The sequence below is a fragment of the Poeciliopsis prolifica genome, unplaced genomic scaffold, assembly GCF_027474105.1.
Source record: "Poeciliopsis prolifica strain line A6 unplaced genomic scaffold, Auburn_PproV2 SCAFFOLD014, whole genome shotgun sequence".
Classification (NCBI taxonomy): Eukaryota; Metazoa; Chordata; class Actinopteri; order Cyprinodontiformes; family Poeciliidae; genus Poeciliopsis; species Poeciliopsis prolifica.
The window spans coordinates 2,242,032-2,261,955 of NW_026562389.1; the positions used below are offsets into that span (position 1 = coordinate 2,242,032).

At 35.0% G+C, this 19,924-nt stretch overlaps 1 protein-coding gene across 2 annotated transcripts in view; it reads right to left on the reverse strand.

Annotated features, from left to right (window-relative positions):
- Positions 1-262: 262 nt before the first annotated feature.
- Positions 263-19,924, reverse strand: part of oxct1a (3-oxoacid CoA transferase 1a) — a 43,161-nt gene continuing 23,499 nt past the window's right edge. Inside the window, exons 13-17 of one of the 2 annotated variants that reach the window (XM_055039557.1) lie at positions 18,967-19,042; positions 11,461-11,550; positions 10,085-10,165; positions 1,218-1,319; positions 263-818 (exon numbers count right to left, since the gene is read on the reverse strand). In XM_055039557.1, coding sequence (XP_054895532.1) covers positions 783-818; positions 1,218-1,319; positions 10,085-10,165; positions 11,461-11,550; positions 18,967-19,042 — 385 coding nt within the window. In that variant the 3' untranslated portion in view covers positions 263-782. Of the gene's footprint in view, positions 819-1,217; positions 1,320-1,893; positions 2,171-10,084; positions 10,166-11,460; positions 11,551-18,966; positions 19,043-19,924 lie in introns of those variants that run through there. The other variant, XM_055039558.1, reaches the window with a different exon arrangement.

Consider the following 19,924-nt stretch of genomic DNA (forward strand, 5'->3'; position numbering starts at 1 on the left):
ATTTTTACTACTTCTACATGGCTCATTTATTTTCACTTCAAGTTAAAAATTCACATTTCTATTTCAGAAAGACCACATTTTTAATGTTTTTAGCTTAACTTTTTAGTTAAGCTTTTTAGTTAAGCTATTGTGAGGTTTTATATATATATATATATATATATATATATATATATATATATATATATATATATATATATATATATATATATATATATATATATATATATATATATATATATATATATATATATATATATATATATATATATATATATATATAAATTCTAGGGGCATTTTTATTTTAAATTCTGGTGACATACTTATATCCATAATAGACAACTTTACAGATCTGCAATCGTATAATCTGAAACCGTTTTGTACTGCAATTTTTATATTGTTACCGTATAATCAGGTTTCTATCTTACAGTATTTAATTAACTGAATTTAATTAAAAGGTAATGATGGTGCTTTCTTCTTACAAATTATTTCAAGAACATTTTAAAGGAACATTTTGGTTACAGCTGCACACATGTAATTATTACCCCAACAGTGAAATATCCACATCACGCCATAAGAATCATGCACAATGACTCCAGTTGAGTCCTATTCCTTAGTTAGTGATGCTGAGTAATTTCTGATATTTGAACAGTCATTGCCAGAGAACTGAACCAGATGTATGTTTTGTAACCTTAGTTGACACAGAACATCCTCAGTTAATGGCAGTTTTTTATCACAGAGTAACTTTCAAGTCAAAAAACATCTTAAAACACCTTGAAACGCTTTTAAATCTGCTGCATAGGCCTCAGGTTGGAAGACACCTGGAGAGGAACACAAAAAAAAAATGCTTATTGATATTTGGTGAAGATGTGTAAAAAATATTCAAACAAATTGACATTTGATGTCCAGGATTTGATTACCCATACAAATTTGGATTAACTTGCCTACTGTGGGAGCACACCAGTTTAACATTCTCGAGAAGCTGTGCTTTAACAGCAGGATTACTAATATTTCTGCTACAGTTGATTTTAAGAACTTATTTCTTAACATAAGAAATAAGTTATTAACGTTTGAACATCTTTCATAAATGTAGTCAAAATAATTTCAGTCTGATAATACCTAGCAGCAATAAAAAAAATCAATTCATTTTGACGCTTTAAACACAATCTAAAATGGGAAGCGTGAAGAAACGTAGATAACTGAACGGTTATGGCACTCACCTCAAAATCTGTGCCGGTACATGCCTTGATGTCCTCAGGATTCAGTCCCTCCCATATTTCAATCAGAGTCAGACCTTTTGTCTTATCCACATCAAACACAGCCTGGTAAAGAGACAGATGGTTGAAAAATGTGAGGATAAAAAAAAGGGAAAATTGAGTAGAAAGACGATGGTTGATGAGGGGACTAAAGTGAGGAACAGAGAGACAATTTCAGGAACTGAAATATCAACCAGACGTAAACTGTACAATGAGGCCACACTTTTTAAAAAAGCATCAGTTTGGGCATGAGGCCAAAGTAGCATTTTAGTTTCATCCACACAGGAGATGACAAAAAAGCTGCAATTATTGTTGACACATACAGAAGAGGAAAGAGGAGTCCTTGACTCACTGAATCCGGACCCCTAAAAACAAGTGAACAGTTACACTGTAATTGTTGGGGTACTTCTGATAGTTTGAGCATGATAAAAAAAAAAATCTATTTAATTAATTTAAATAGATGTAATAGATTCAACATTCTCAAATTCAGCATTAATTCTAAGTGAGGGGTAGTAGTAAATTTTTTGGACCAGGGGTCTGCAACCTTTTTAGTCTCATTTTGGACTGCAGAGCAGCAAAATAAAAAAATGTTCAGTTACAAATGTTACATGATCTTTAAAGCAAAAAAAAAAACAAACAAAAAAAACAAAACAAAAAAAAAAGAACCAGCATTTTCTTTCATTTTCTTTAATGAGATGCTGTATTATATGGCAGATGATGTAACAGATCACATGGTTTACATCTAATGAAAAGTAACTTAGATTTGTTTTAGTTTGAATGGAAATACCAAAATAATTTTTATTTGACAAATGCTAGAAAACCTAGTTACTTCATGAAACTAAAAGATGCTTCACACTTTAAAGGTACCTCCATAAAAGAACGATGACAAAGCACCTGGGACATCAGGGAACTCGTCACTGTGCACAGGTATAAGCAGAGGATGTGAGGTGCAACAAAAACTTCTGGGTATGAGAATACCCTGAATGAATATTTGGTTACTTACTGGGGACAAAAAATGATGTAATGAGCACAACAGATAAATGAATTGCAGACTGACTTACAGAAATTCAGTGGTGTGACACCATCCTCAAAAATAGTTTTACAGCTAAATTATTGAGATGTCTTGAAAGTCCTTGTGACTGAAATAAGGACTGGTATTGTGGAAAAAAAGTCAGAATGTCTTTGTTTGCAAATATATTACAATATATACACACACACACACATATATATATAGGACTATTCCAAGTACAAAGTTACAAAGCAGTATCTGCTTATGCAAATAGTCTGATTAATTAACCAGCAACATTTGTCTTAATATCATTGCCAGATAAACCACAATGGCAAAAAGGTAATATTCTTCATGAAAAGCATTTGAAACCACAACTTTATTTAATGGACGCTTCAACATTTCTGTTGATACATGAAAAATAATGTGCTATGACAGTTTTACAACCAAGCTGTAACAGTAGGTGTCATTGTTTTTTCTCCTTTTCAAATGAAACCACCAAGTCCAAGTCATACATTTCTGTTTATAAAATGTGCTGTGAAACCATTGTCGTATTCAAAAGTTGTAATGTGAGGAGGTTCAGACAGGCCAGTGCCCCAGGCGTGCTATCCACTTCATTAAAAACATGCTTAAAAGTGAATCAAGAGAAATGCCAGTTTCCCTCCTCTGGTAAACAATATAAAATTAGTTTAAGGACAGTTCAGGCAAACTCTTCAGAGCCGGGGCCTGTTGCCTTTTTCTACAGGAACTGGCAGGCTAAGCCTCAGCCACAGCCATGTAAAGCCTGTCAGGACTCTCAGCTCATTAGGACTCCACACACTGACAGGGCAGGAGGCAGATATCTCACTTCAATATAGCGAGACAGATGGAATGTCATGAGGACCTAGGGTCTATGGGTAACGCAGAAAACGACATGCATCTCTAATTGTGACACTTTGTCACAAGTGATTAAAGGGGATTAAAAGGTTTATCAAAATATGCCAGACCTGTGGGTTTAAAATACGACAACAGGGTAGTGTTGTGGGACGTTTCGTCTGAAGTCAATGAAAGTAAGCTTTGACTCTGCTATAAAATGTGCGACACATGGCAGTCTGGGTCAGTACACTCTGATTTTATCTCCTGACCTCACCTGTAATAATCACATTTTGTTTAAATTGTGCTCCATTTGCGAAGTATTTCTTTGTTTTTAAAACTTTGGGTCACCTTTCTTCACAGTCTTCAAATCCCCCATTATCATTAACCAGACTGATGGAAGTTATTAATTAAGAGGCTGGTAGACAACATGATGTGTCGTCTGGCTGGAAGTGGGCTGAATGTCAATTAAAAGTAGGAAGCGTAATGTTTGTAGGAAACAAGATGTTGGTATGTAATTGAAGCAATAGGAGCAATTAAGTCAAAGGTTATTTCTACCACACATTTCAGCAAATGTGATTAGCAAATTTAGAAATGCGTTTACAAAAAGGCTCAACGTGGGACTATAAAAGAATTTCAATTTGGCTCCTGCAGTTATAATTGCTGTCATTGGTGCTACTGTCATTATGCAAAATGGCAAGGTGACATCTTTCTGGGACTATTACGACTGAATTATTCTAAAGACATTAGACTTGATTTAGACGAATGGGTTTTTTTCTGAACAAAACAAAAAGTAATTTTAACAATTAGAAGATAGGAAGGGACTCTAAAGCTGAAAATGGGCTTCGGAGGTGCTCTAATTTCCTCTCTCACAGTATGTTAAAGGACATACAATAAAACCAGAAAAAGTAAATAAGCATTTAAACAGCATGCGTGGTTAAAAAAAAGAAAAATGTGAACATCAGATGATTCACCCATAGAGAAGAGCAGTAGAAACACAACCTGAGGCAACAGGTTTACCACCACCCAGAGTCTACAAATCAAAACATAACTATTTAGGACAACACTCAATTTACCATCCCTGCAGGCTGTCAAGAGCCAACAAGGACGATGTGTTTGAGAGAATATGTTGTGCGTGTCACCGTCTGTTCATGTGTCTGCAGGCATATCCAAAAATGACCCTTTTTTCGGTCCTTATTTAGAAAAACCATTTGTTAAAAAAAATTTACATGCAACTATTACCATTTTTTCAAGTTAAAATCAATACTTTTGCAAACACACATTAACTTGTAGTTATTAAATTTGAGGCACTTGTCCAGATGAAGCAAGGAAGAAAAACAAAGGAAGAAAGAAGAAAGAATGCTGCATAGATTAATGAAGGTGGGAGTGATGTGTAAAGCAAAGAAGGGATGGACAGATGGACCAGAGAGGCTATGTATGTGTGGATGGATGAACAGACCAGAAGTGATGGACAGATGAATGGAAAAACAGGTCAAAGAATGATGGATGGATGGATGATGTTTTAAACTGGGGGTGTGCAAACTTTTTTCACTCAGGGCCACATACATAAAAATATAGGAGGGACTGGGCCACTTACTAGAAATTAGATGTATAGTCTTAACTTCAGTGTATTAAAGTTTGAAAAACCAATTGAAAGTGGTCAAATATTTTCTATTGTTGAATATTATTGAAGACAGATTTCCATAAATGGAACTTTATTGATTCGTTCAGAAAAAACTTTGGTCGCTGTTTCTCAGAACGACAGCCTCAGATTTCTTCTTAGAAGATTTACAGAGAAAAAACAATAAAGGGGAAAATGGGACAGGTAAATTTTAAGCTTGTTGTTTAAAGCTTAAAATTAAACAATTTTAATTGTTAAACAATGAAATTAAACAATGTTAAGCTTTAAACAAGCTTAACGTTCATTTGAAACAGTTAACATTAACAAACTGAACTGGATTTGATAACAGGAATCCATATAAATTTAGCAGTCTGGTGAGCATCATGCAGATACGCCACTTGTGCCAAAAATCCAGACAGATGTCACTTAATCAAGTAGCACATCTGCAACAGATGAGATCAGCTGACTTTGTAGTCTGTGTGTTGACAAGAAAAACGCATGTAAGAAAGCAGTGTGCAAAAGCAGGATAGTGACAGAATTAATGTGCATTATTGATATTTGAAGCATGTGCACTTGCACATGCATTAACTAACGGGTACTGTGGAATATATTTTTTACCCACCTAACGTGGGAACAACATTCCACTCAGTGGGAGCAGTGCTGCTGCGCTTTGGACCGAAGGATGGCTGGCAAGTCTGGAGTAAACGTAGTGGTTGAGATGGACATTATGTAAATTGGTTCTCATTCTGCTTTTGTTCAGTGTTAACAGCAAAAATGTTTGCTCACATATGTATGTTGAGCCAAATAGACTGATTTTTTAAATTTTTTTGCAAGGTGTCTCAGAGGAAACTTTTCCTTTTCCAAGCTCCGGTAGAACTTGGGGAGGGAAAGCTGCTGATGTTGATTCCTCACAGAATTATCACACTGGATTTTGATGAGTTCTAATTGCAGATTGTCTTCCACTTCTATGGGATCCACTGGGAAAGGAGTCACAAATAGTTTGATTTATTTTTCAATAACAGAAAGGTTGGCCTGTGAATAAGCAGTTCTGATCTTGGACAGTGAGGGGAAATGCACAACATTGAAGTTGTGCAGTTGTGTCTTAAAAGAGATTGAGCTTCACTCAAAATGCTTTCATAGTAACTTGGGGTAAATTTCTTCTGTGATTGTCCTTTTTTGCTGAAGCAACTGCCTTGATCAACAGCAGATCCCCCTGGTGTTAAAACTAAGAAGTGCAATACACTCAAGCAAAAGTTGAAGTGCGGGCCATATTCTATTCTATTTCTAAAATGTTTTGCAGGCCAATTAAAAATGGACTGCGGGCTGCAGTTGGCTTGCTGTCTGTGGTTTGGACACCCCCATTTAAAACATTGCCAATGTGCTTTTATCAAATTCTGTATATTTCCCACCTTTGTAATAATGTTGACTGTATCACCTGCTGAAAACTAGATTTAGAGTGCTCAATATGAAGCTAATGATTCACCACTGGTATTACCATAACAATAATTTCCAGAGCCCACAGGTAGTCGTAACCAGAGTTATTTGCAACACTATTATTCTGACAATAAACAACAAAATAACAACAGATAATAGACATTAATTGGTGGGAAACAATTTTTCAAAAACAATCACATTATTTCAATATTAAAACAATAAAATGGGGCATAACTATTCTTCTGATAGCATTTTAAGCAGCTTTTCTTATTGATCAGCATTTCTTAATAGCCTAATAAAGCAGCTTCCCTCTTTGTTTTTATGATGGAAGCAAAGTTATTGCTTCACTTTCAAAGGAGAGAATTCCACCACTGAGACTATGGATAAAAAACAACTTCTCATAAGCAACATGAACACTTCTTTCCATTTTGTTGCTTTTAGAGAATAACTTGAAAATGCTTAAGCTGTATGAAATGAAATACTTTGACTTCTAGCTGCTACTTAATCCCAGTAATATGTTGAGCAGTTTTCTAAGTTTATTTTTCTGTTAATCCACATTACCCTCCAGATGAGTTATTAAATCTGCATAAAAAAGGCACCACATAATCATAATCATTATTATGCAGTTAAGGTTTAATGTCAGGTCCTATTAAATTTGAATAACTTTTATTTAAAAAAAGTTAAGTTTAAACAAAATCTGCCTCTGCTGCTTTTAAAAGCTTTTCTTGTTAAATATTGCTTTCCACATAATTGTTTCCAGGGATATATTTTATTAAAGTGAAGAAGAAAGTGCTCATGAAGTTAAAAAAAAGTTGTTTTTTCAGACTAAAAGTTACTGGAAGGCTCTTCCATTGAAAATTGCTGCAAAATGGTTCATAGCACAGACTTGAGCAACCAACTTTTATGTTCTGTACTTTCTTGTATATTATCACATCACGACCAGCAACTTCAATGTGTTTTATTGGAATTAAATTACAAGAAGCTAAATGAACCAGAATGAACGTAGAAAGTAGTTCATACTTTTAGCACTGTAAGTGATAAAGCAACTGAAGCATCATATTATGTGATATATGATCAGCTAAGTCCTGATTTAGCTTTTTTCAGTGTTAGGGTTGTCTCTCACATGTCTAAATCAGGGGTTTTCAAATCCAGGCTTTGAGGGCTGATGTCCCGCAATTTTTAGATGTGTATCTGCTTCAACACAGTGGAGTCAAACAATCAGGTCATTAGCAGGTCTCAGGAGTACTTCAATGCACTGGAGAAGAGTATGTCATTCAGATGTGTTGCACAGGGGACACATCTAAAAGTTGAAAGACATCAAACCTTGAGGATTTCCAAACCTCTGGCCTAAACGAGGGGCCTTATAGTCCTTGACTGGAGATCTGTCCGGCAGCTTTTAGAGGCATTCCTGTTCCAACACAATTGAACTGAATGGATAACTCATTGACAAGTCTTGGTAAACTTGATGACATGCACTGCTTTGTATCGTTCTACCACATCAAATCCCCAAAAAATTCATTGAAGTTTGTGGTCAAGGGACGTGAACAGCTTGAATGCAAAATACTTGCATTCAATTATCTTGTCACAAAAAAAGTCACATTTAATTTACCAATAGTTAGAAAATGATCCTACTGCTGACCTCATTTATTTTTTTTTCTTTTTTCATAACAGCCACTGAAAGAACAACTGAAGGTGATATATTCTTGGTAGTTGTATTGAGGCTAGTTTTTTTTTCAGGAGATGATGAACTGACGACCACATTTCAGAATTTCTGAAAAGTTCATTTCGCTTTGCCCAGACTGCAAAGAACGGGGGTGGCACTGTCAAAGACTGCCTTCAAAATGCTCACACATTAGGTCAGAATATGCCAGCTTATTGTGTCGTTCATTGGAAAAAAGCAAAGAACAAATCCATTCAAAGCACAAGAGACAAAGCTGAAAATGGTAGGAGGGGGGTTAGTAAAATACAAAGCATGAAGAAAAAAGAGAAAAATATGTTTTGGAAGAGAAGAAAATGAGGTCATCAATTATAAAGAGTAAGAATTCAGGCTGGAGACAGTAAAAGGCTGGAAATGTATTCAAGGAGCGAGTGTTTAGGGAGCCCGAAAGTCGAGGCTTAAATGAGGAAAATGGAGAGGAGATGGCAGCAGAGTTTGTAATTCTGTATAAAGAGCTGTAACCTTTTCTAAATGTTAACAGAAAAATGCTTGCTGAGAAAAGCTGTGAGATCACAACAGAAACGAGCTGAGCAGAAAGAAATGAGTGGGTTGTTGGGTGGATGGTGGGGGTCATAGAGACAGGTCTTACTTTTAGTGAGCAAAGTTTTAAAGGCAGTTATTAGAAGGGAGGGAGAGGACGATCTAAACTGAGCACCACACCACATCTGGATCAAAATCCACTTAAGACAAGAACATCTCTCCTGATTTGATTTCCACATCTCCTCCACCGTTTTTCACATTTAGTAGTCAAAGCTGCGGTTTCCTCCATTTGAATTCGACTAGCCACCCCGATGAATTTTAACTATTTTCTACAACAGACGTTACAAATTTAGATGTTTTTCTCTAAAAGCAGTACGCCCTGTTGTTTTTTATTTCACATTTGTGTTCATCTAGCGGCCTCTGGGCGCAATTTAATTAGTCTCAAAGGCAACCATCTAGCATTCAACATATTCCAAGTGTACAGCGAGCACTGCCTGTGAGTAGGTAGTGATGTTTGTGACGAGAGCATGCTTAGATGGAAGCTACCTGAACCATAATTGTAAAATAAATGAATTCAGAAAATGTCTTATTAGAACCATTATTATGACAAAAGGTTCAGGTTGCAGAAAGAAAAAAAATCTTTATGGAGATGAAGACCTTTAAAATTCCAAGCCTGATGCTTCTAATGATCAGAATATGACTATTGAAAACATATTTATGAAATGTAGTAGGTCTCCCTTTTCACCACAGACCAAAAATAAAATCGAATTAAACCAAATTAGAGAAATATGTGAATTAAAATAAGAATGTAATCCATCCATTCATCCATCTGTCTGTCTTTTATACTATCTATCAGTTCATCCATCCGTCTCCAATCTGTCCCTTCCTCGCTTGCTCTACCTTTCCATCAGTCCTACCATATGTGCACCACTTTCCCCTCTATTCATCCTTCAATCCTCTGCAGCTTTTGACTTTATTCTGCAAACATATATATTTTAGTGAGGTTTTGTATTTACACTTAAAAAATAGTCCAAACACAACTCACTGTGGTAAAATATAATATTTTTAACAAAAAAAGTGTAGATAACCTGATCATATTTTGGACATTAAAAATGCAAATTTTCTAGAATGTGTAAGAATTGGGTAGCTGGTTCTTTATTTTTATCCCCTCCAATAAATAAATACCATACAGTACATTTCAGACCAATTCAGTTTAAAGATTTTGATTAAATTAAAATGCAAGATGTTGTAAAAATAATGAGAAAACATGGTTTTGACCACTTCTATGGCACTGTCAACTGTGGTAAGAGATGACAAGTTTGTGTGTCACCTGTTACAATTAACCAAAGATGCAGGTCCAAGGCAAGTCTGTAAAAACAAAATCGCACAACTCCTGGTCCTGGTATGCACTACATGTGGCATCATAAATAGGCTTCTAGTTCTTGTTGCCTTTTTATTTTGTCCATCACAGCAACATGCACCATAAGTCCACCATAAGTCCTGTATTTTAAAGGCTCTTTTCTACAATGAAAATTTACTTTCAAAAACATTTCTAGTGCATCAGAACAGTTAAATTATTCACAGTCCAAATTGATTAAGCACTAAAAATGTATGGTTAATGGCTCATTCATCCAAGTGTGCAGATTGACTCTTACCTTCCATTCAAGTGGAATAAGGAACATTTGCATATATTATGTGCACAATTGAAGATATAGATGCACCTTTTCTGTAATGATTCGATCCACACACTGCTTCCCTGTCAATGGTAGGACGCACTTCTCCATTATCTTGTGTTTTCCTCCCTGAAAGGAAAGACACATAAGCAAAGACGCATAAATTGCTCAACAAGTTGATCAAATAAATATAGGATTTTACTGATTACGTAAGCACATCCTAAAAAAGTATGTACTAAAGACGTTTCTTTTAGTCTTAGTTTTTACCTTTTCTGTCCATTTTTAAGAAAAAAGGAAGACAAATTACTGCCATGTTTCACCTTTTTTCCCCCAGTCATGAATGAAAAAAAGCCTTCAGGGTGACACATTTATGTTCACCTGCTGCACCATCTGGACTTTAGCTGGGTGCCAGACAGAGTCCCATTAGCCAAAAGAAAAAAAAGAAAAAAAGAAAAAGGAGAACCCACCATGTTTCTGTTTATACAGAAGAATGGGCTTCTGTCGCATATCACTCTGAATTTTCTAACAGTAAAGCTAGGCATTTTGAAAGAAAAAAAAACGAGTTCATCTGTAGCTGGAACACGTTTAACTATTAATCAGCTCTTCCAAATGCCTCTCCACCCCCCAGAAAAAAACTGGACCAACTACAATTCTGAAGTTGTTTTTAAATTGGCTCAAGACAAATGAAGAAGGAATGCCGTCTGAGCAAAACCTCATTAGGATGAACTGGCATTCTCAGATAAGCATTAGGCAATCTATTAACCAACTTGTCCCTAATCAGCCATAACAGTCAGAGTCATTATTATAGGAAGCAAATACAAAGTAAGTTGGCAAAGGAAGCAAGCATGGGAAAATGGAATTGCCAATTTAGTTTGACTCAGAAGGAAAAAGTAGTTAAGTAGAATTTTAGATATGAGATTCCAAAGTTCTGTACAACAGAGAAACCTTATTTATTCAAAGGAGCACCTAGTTATTTTTTTATTTTTTTTTACATTTACATTCATTTGTCAACAACTGCTAATTCAGAGTGGATGGAGGACTGCATTTTTGAAATCTATACACATCTAACTTTTGGCCAGCGAGGTACTGATTGGAAACATGTTTTAGCAGGGATGCGGTACAATCTTCAAGCTAATTTGCAAATTCAGACAGGGGGACGGGTAGGAATTTATCGAAGACAACAGGGTGAGCTGGAATAAAAATAAACACAGTGATAGCTGATCCAAAACTTTATTTATTATATGATCAACCTTACAAAACAAACCAGTGACTAAATTCATAAGACAAAATGGGAAGCGTGGGCTGAACTGGAGTTAGAACGTCACCAGATTGGAAACAATGTTAGAAAAGTATATTACTCCTTTAGCTGAGGTGACTTGAAAGAAAGTTAAAACACACACACCTACACTGATGCGCATACACACCTTTGCCGAGTGCTCCATCGTGACCACCACCTTAGTTCCAGCACTAGCTACTAGATCCATGGCTCCTCCCATCCCTTTCACCATTTTGCCCTATTGAAAAAAAGTGAAGCAGATTTTGAGTTTAGTTATCAAATGTAATTCAAATTTTTACCCAGAAAATAAAACAATATGCATTTCTTCACAACAGCTACTGTAAAATAAGTCTCAAAATTAAATCCTTTTCAGAGAAAAAATACCCAGATGTTTGCAGAAGAGCTATTTTGTCCTTGGTGCTAAGATACCTTCTAATGCTTTGTTCTCAACAAAGCTTAATTTGATCCCTTTTCTTGTGAGAAGATGGAAACTTTCACAGTGAGACTATGGCAGAAGGAGCTTATAAATCTAGAGTTTCAACAAATATGGTGAGCTGACAGTGGAAAAACTACAAATGCCTTCAAAATAATAATAAAATGTGTGACCCAGAAATAATATGGATTCTATGAAGACATTATTCCTAAAGGTTACTGTTGGAGTTCACAACAGAATAGCTTTATACTCATAATTGGAGGTGCCGAAACATGCACACCAGAACTCAGCACATTCAATTGATTATACTAAGATCAATGCATCTGTCAAAAGAAGCGCTGACCAAAAGTAACTGAAATAGACAAGTTGCTATAATACAAATCGCAAATAGCATTTATTAGTTTTACACAAAGAAATTCACAAATAAAATGTATATTTTGGCTCAGATAAGAAAAAAGGACATTCTCCAAACATGGAATTAAGCTATCCAAATATAAATAACCACTAGAGAGAACCCCCTCCCTCAAACAAAACATGTTTTTCTAAATTTGAACCCATGGACCAAAATGCAGAAGTAATGTTATCAAAATCCAGATGCCTTTTATAATGGACGGAGTAATGCCATTTTGAATCTGTTGGTCAAATGTAATAAAGAACACATTCAGAAGCCATGAGTTTGTAGTATTCCATTCAACTCTATAGAAACAGATGGAAGTCTCAATGAACAAACTATGGCACACTATTTGCTAAATATCTTTTTAAAAAGTACAATGTGGACACAAAGCAATAGTTAAAAAAAAATGTGAGCAGAGGACGTGGGGAAGATTTTCCAACATAGATAAACTTTAAAAATGTACAACTATGTATAGCTAAATCCAAAAATATTTCAACTCCTGATACATATTAACAGTTACTTTTATGAAAGAAGTTTGTTTGATAGGTAATGATACAAGCATCTCAGAAATTAAAACAATGTAAAAGGAGTATCAGTTTTGGAAAAAAAAATATTGCACCTCTAACAGTGAAATCTGTAGAGGTTCACAAATTAGTAAGGTCACAGAACAGTAGAAAGTGGAAATGCAGAAAATGAAATGCATGATAGTGTTACATCTTACAAGAAGCAGAGACAAATTTGTTGTCTTTTCAATTATAAAAAAAAACAACAGCATTTCACTTGTAAGGAAGAAGCAAGAAAGATATTTTAAAATGGGAAGAGCAATCTGCAAGTTGATCACCATGAGAAAATTTGTCAGATGGGTGAAAAATAATTTCTCAGTCTCCCATTGTTCCCAGCAAACTGGTTTCCAAATGTGGAAGGCTGACATGCAGATATGGCCACAGGGTGACGGCTCAGTAACTGAATTAAAATCCCATTTCCTCATCAATCATGTGAAGAGCCTGTTTTGCTCTCTGCTCAATAACCCAAGAAAATATATGCCAAGTGTGGTGCATCATAAGGATACCGTCAGCCAGCTGCATAGGAAAGATATCAACCGAGAGCAGAAAAGAGGTTCGGGAGACACAAGGTGCTTTTGAGATGTGAGGGGAAAGCATAAGCTTTGCATTTCATCCTATGTAGCCAATTGAACATTGACTGTTACAGCAGATTATCAACATCCATAAATGAAATCATGAAAATCTGGTTTAGTCATTTTTTTCTCCCCCTTCTGATCTTCAAAACATCTTTGTTATCCATCTTTCTTCGATCAATCTATCTGTGGCAGTTTGTGTGGTGGGTGAGTATAAAAGCTGTAGATGAGACTGATGTTGACGGCAGCTAAATGGTATACATGCCTATTATCCCTTCCGGACATCTGCTACTATTTTTAAGATGACCACATATTAAATAAATTTAGTTTTAGATTCATCTTATTGCACCACTATGGTCTTCTGAAGATACCTTTAAATCTTACGCTAACTAAAAGAAAGTACTATGTCCACATTCTGAGCACAAAGGCTGGATTGCATCAAAGTTTTTCCTTCTCACTGATCTGTGATGCTCTTGGATAAGATCTTAAGTTGTGATGATTGAGAGACGTGCCTAGTTTGGAAACGTTATGGTCCCACCTTTGCTTTTTGCAAATGGTGTGGGTCTGTGTTGGCATCTTTAAAGAAAGGACTGGGACCTCATCTGCAGTGATGTGGACTTTGAATCAGTCTGTTGTGGTGAAGAAACTGTTTGAAAAAGCAAAGCTTTCTATTTACTGGTCTCCCTTCATTCAGAGTTTAAGCTATGGCCACCCGGTATGGGTTACAAGATTGTGAGGTCATGAAGCTGAAATTAGCTTCATTGGTAAGGTAGCTGGATCGTCAATTAAGATCGAGTATCTTCTAAATGTGATTCACATGTGAAAAGTTATGTGAACCACATGTATGGTTTTCATGTGGCACATTTAACTTTCACATGGGGTTTTTTTGTAAGGGCTGGGTCACCTGATTTCTGACCAGTGGAGTATGTGCTAAGCCACTCAGATTTTTCTAACAATATTCTCAGAAATACCCTCTGACTGAGCCACCACCAACAGCTCGGTAATTTAGTCATTTAATTAACAAAGCATTGATGTTATTGACCTTGCTGGTCAGACTGAGGCCCCAGAGGTTTTTCATTTCCTCAACGCTCTGATTGTGTCCATTTGGCTGCTGCAAAAGCATGTTTCTACACACATTTCATGAGCAAAAACATGTTTAAAACTACATTCACTGCGAGACCCCTTTTGTTTTAATAAGAGAAAACTAGACATTAGCTGCAAACTTACAATTCTGATGACCACACTTTCACTCATTGTCTCAGCTGAACTCTTACAGCGGCATAATTTGTTTTTATAGATAAGTTATTTATGATTAAATGGAGTCAAAAAGAAATTAGGTTAGAATATTTAAAGACATTCTTTCATTTAGCTCGAGGCTTAAGCCACTGATCGTACCAGAGGAACCTGCAGTATCCTATATATGCATTCCAGTTTAAAGTTTAATTTGGCCTTTGTATAATTTATAATAATTGAACACATTTCTTAGAATATATTTTTCTTTTCAACTTTGCAAAGTTGAACAGCACAAGTGACTTCATTCAATGCAACAGACACTGAAGCTAGAGATTTTCTTCTTTTGATTTTTAAATAATTTAGAAATAAAATGGAATTCAACATGTTCTTTAATACAATTACATTAAATAAAAATGTCCAACTACTGCTTTATAAAATCAGAAAGATACTTCATAAATTTCCCTCTGTGAGTAATAAAGTATATTGAGCAATGTGGGAGTTGTATGTACAGACTACTGGAGACTATGTCAGTAGTATAAACTCAGATGAATCTAAAACTATCTGGTGCTTTGCAAGAGCTTTTATACCAATGGAACATGTTTGTGTTTTGATGCCATCTTCATGAGGTGAGAGTTGGGGATGGTGAGATCAGGCTGCAGGAATATTTGTCTTTAAAGAAAATGCAGCTGGCCAGCAGGAATACATAGGTGGAATGCTGACACGCTATTGGCTGCCATTTTCTAAACAGTCCACTTTCCACTGCATATTCCTTGTAGCTTACTGGCTGTATACACTAGCGAGGCGATAAGGAAGACTGTAAATAGTAGGTTCTGCAGTAGTGCTCAGATGGCTTCAACTGCTCGTACTGATGCACATCAAGGTATTTTTGCTGTTTGAGCTTTTAAAATGGCCATTTATGAGTGTTTCCAGTTGGAGTCTCAAGTACTTGCAGATTTCAGCTATTTGCTGGCGATTGTGCATCACATCATAATCACACAGTGTTTTGTGTTGGTCTACCTTATAATAACATCCACTAAAACACTTACTGGTAGTTTGTAACATAAAAAAGTGCAAAAGTTCAAGGGCTTAAATACTGAGAGCTAATTTATAAGAGAATTTGTTTGATGTGATGTTAACATGTGATTTCCAAAGTGTAATAAATTCTATCAAATTGATATAAACCATAACAAAACAAAAAAGCCAGACCATAATAAAAACCAGAAAACATAAAAACAAAGCTGTTGAACTAAAAGACAATGGTATTAAATTATACCACTGTGACAATAAAACTAAAGAACTGCACTATGGGAAGCATATTTTGACTGAAGCTTAATCTTACAACACTTTAGGGGCTTGCTGCATTTTTCGAATTGCAATGGCAACACTTGAATTTATTGTGGAAGTGGTAGGATTCGGTTTATGGTGGAATTACCACAGAAAATGACCCCCTCCACAATGCAAGAGTTCCCACTTACCAACTGGCTTTTTTTATTCTCCCCCTCCAATTCTCTTGACGGTCTCCACTGTCTGATACAAATGGCTCTCTATTTAATGACATAGCGACAGTCTGCTACAATGCTTTGTTACCCAGACAACTAATGACAAGAATCAGGGAGACAGAACTGACGGTAAGACAAAGGAAACTGTGTTCCAAGTAAGAAAAAAAAAAAAACACAAAAGCTGAACCTACATTTGAATGAATATTGTGTGATTTTACAATTTAAGAGGATTTTAACTTAAAAGACCAATAATTATAATTGTAAATATCAGCAGATGTGTTGTTAGAAATGATAGAGACTTAAAACATGGAAATCAAAGTAATAGGAACCTAGTGAATGTACTTGAATTTTGAAATATAGGATTTAATTTGAAGGAACAATGCAAATTAATAAACATTTCTGTAAATGTTCCAGAATTAGTCATGACTATTTTATCTGTCACTGGACAGTGGAAAAATTTGTCTAAACAGAACAAACACAGATTAGAAAGGTTAAAAAGACTTAACACAAATTGTCAAATACAACACAAGAAAACTGCAATACTATTGTTATAAAAACTACAAGTTCTTGAAACTAACTCCATCAATCAACATGGCAACAGCATGTGACACTTGGTGAAATTAACTGTTCACAATGTTGACACATCTGATGTTTTATCATCCAATTAGATTATATGTGGTAATTTCTACAACTCATTAGAAGTATGCATTCTCAAATACATTGTTAAACTCCTGATATCAGTTAAATAGCATATTTTTTTAACTATCTTGATTATGTAGTTACTTTTTTACTTGTAAGAGGAGTTTTTGGTCTACATTTTTGCAGTTACAATGAGGAAAAATGATAGATTATACATTAGCAACTATATGATAAAGTTCAAAATGGTTTTTTTTATGTTTTACTCTTGTTTTCATCCATTTGCGTTTCTCTCAGATGTTTCACACAAGTGAAGATGTAAAAGCATTTCAAAATCCTGAGCTGGAAATTTTTCATCTGCATTTTTCATATTAAAAACATTAAAAATCTACAATCATGCTGAGAGTGCAGCAACCCAAACGCCTACGTAAAAACATTTCTAATTTCACGCTATGAACCCATCTTTAGATGGTGAATACTTCATTTTGATAGTCGGCAGGAAATGTAAATTTCTTCATTCATCCTTTAAGACAAGGAGCTAATGAAGATTGAAGCACAGTTTAGGGTAAGATATGTGCAAGAATTGCTTCAATATTTTACAGTTTATGCTAAACAATTGAAAGTCTCAACAGTCAAGCGTTCTTCTTCTAATGCCCAGCTATTTATCCCCTTGCATAGTCAGAATAACAAATGTTCAAGTGAAGGAAAATGTTCTCAGATAATGGAGCTTCCTCCACTGTGCAGTCTGGAAAACATGCCCAGTGGGATTTCCTTTTCATGTCAGTAATGCTGAAAGTCATGGAAAATGTCTAGATTAAACTTTTTATCTGGATGAAAAAAACTTGTTTGCAGCCTTAGATGTCCCATATTTACCACTATCTTGCAATGTCAAAATAGGCAGGTTTGTGGCGTGGGAAGAGACCTGGCTTTGAAAAATATCTTTTGTGATTCATCAACTTCGCTGAGTGTTTTTGATTTTGCTCTTTGAGCCCTTCTCTCGCAGATGTCATCATAGTTAGAAGGCTGCTGTCAGCACCAATAAAGGTCTTAATTTGGTCGACAATCTCTGGATCATTATATTTCTTAAAAACAAATTGATTTATCTAAAAAGCTTCATCATTAGCTTCCAACCTTTTCAAAAATCAAACATTGACCAATTTCACCCAAAAATAAAGATCAAATACAATGTTTCAGAATTTTCACACAGGCTTTTCTGCATATTTATACTGTGAGACACTTTGGTAATGGAAAAATGAGGCTTGACTTCAAGAAAAGAATGTCTGGAGTTTGTTGCAATTATAATTGTGGAAAAACCTTGAATATTTAAGGAGTAATTAACTTCACATTTGAAGACATGCCACCCAAAAACACAAAATCACACAAGTTGTATTGAGTGCAGCAACAAATTAGTATCCAGATTACCTTTAATTTTGCTTTCATATTCTGTATTTATGCTGTATTATATTTTTACCATTTACGCTTTAAGCTCATTTATTTAGCTTACTTTTAACTGTATGTGAAAAAACAATAGCAATATTTGAACATCAAAACATTGGATGATCCTCATTTCTATGCATACTATAATTTCAAATTACGTAATTAAATCATAAAGGTGTTGGCCCTTTGAAGCCAGAAGGATTAATTAATGATTTTGTTTCTTATTGCATGTTTCATGTTTTCACTAGCTGAAATATAATCATTAAATCAAAGAGTGTTGAGTAATAAATCTGGGATGACTTAAAATATCTGTCAGTGTTATAGATGTAATGGTATTTTCACCTGGATAAATACATAAATCTTGATTTAAACACCTTCACTACAGCATCTAAAACGCCAAGAATCAAAACAAAAAACTTATGAATTGTGAGACTTTTAGCTGCTTCCTTTCACCACTGTTCCATACACACACACATATGCCTCAAATGCTTGGAAAATAGCAATAGTTTCCTGAATTGCTGTCTGAATTTTTTAGATATTTTTAAACTGGACATCCACAATGCATACACAACAGTTTTGTGCACTGAAAGCCAGAAATTGTGTGTTTGTCTCCATTTCCGTGCCCATTACTTTTGGACTTGACTGACAAACTCGGATGCATCCCTTGACAAATTAAATATGTTCAGGGGTGCATGAACAAACGTTGGCGCTACTTCTGGGCAGAAACTTCCTTACAATCATGTCACAAGTTGTCACCACAAGTTCTGCAAGCAGCATTTGGAGCATTTTTTCTTTTCTTTAATGCAGTAGAAAAACTGCATTAAATTCATAAAAATGCAGTAGAAAAACATGATTAGAAATGGTAATAGATTGAAATTAAACCTCACAGGAATCATCCAGTTGGCAAGATCTCCATATTTTGACACCTGCATGGCTCCCAGCATTGTCAGGTTGATATGACCCCTTGAGAGATGACACAACAGATGACAGCTGTCAGTTTTGGAATCAGTTAAACTTATGAACTTAGGTCCATTCATAGGAGAAAGACTAGTTAGAATCTTAAAAATATTAACATCTCATATTTGTTTTCTTGACAGAAAACCTTTTAATACATTGAAAAACATAAAAAAAATGCCATACTGAATCTACATTCTCCTGATGCCCACAGAGAATAAATACCTGATCCAACAGGCAGGAGGAACCAATTTCCACATGGTGAAGTTCAGAACTTCTTGTTTTTGTTGGTATGACAGTTATTAGAAGTGGACATATCCACTTCCTTATCTGAGATTTAAGTAAAGTTTGGATCTGCCGATACCAAATCTCAAAAATTAGAATTTATCTTTGATGAGCATGACATCAATATAAAGAAGCTTTAAACATATTTCTAGGCTTGTTACTATTAGTATTTATTTGTACTATGAACTTCATATCAAAGACTAAATTAATTTGGAGAAAATATTTTTAAAAACCTTATGGATCCAATTTTTGCTATTAGTGCAGTTGGTATAAACCTGTGGAAAAACATATGATTCTTGAATTTCTAACCTGTCGATCAACTTTTTCTTTTCCATCAAGCTGAAATACTGGTCATAAACTGATTTATCTGGTCATTAAATTTTTAATTTTGTATTCCTCTGCCAAGATAGAAAGAAATAAAAGATAACTGTTTAAAAAAGCCTAATAACTGAGAAATAACATAACAGATAAAGTCTCAACATTGGATCTAGTTAAGAAAGAGTAGTTTGTAGAACAAAATTTTAAGCAGCTACACAGTATATTTTCTATTTCAAGCAGCTACAGTTAAATGATAAAGGCCAGCAGCTTAGCTTGTTTAATTGTGCA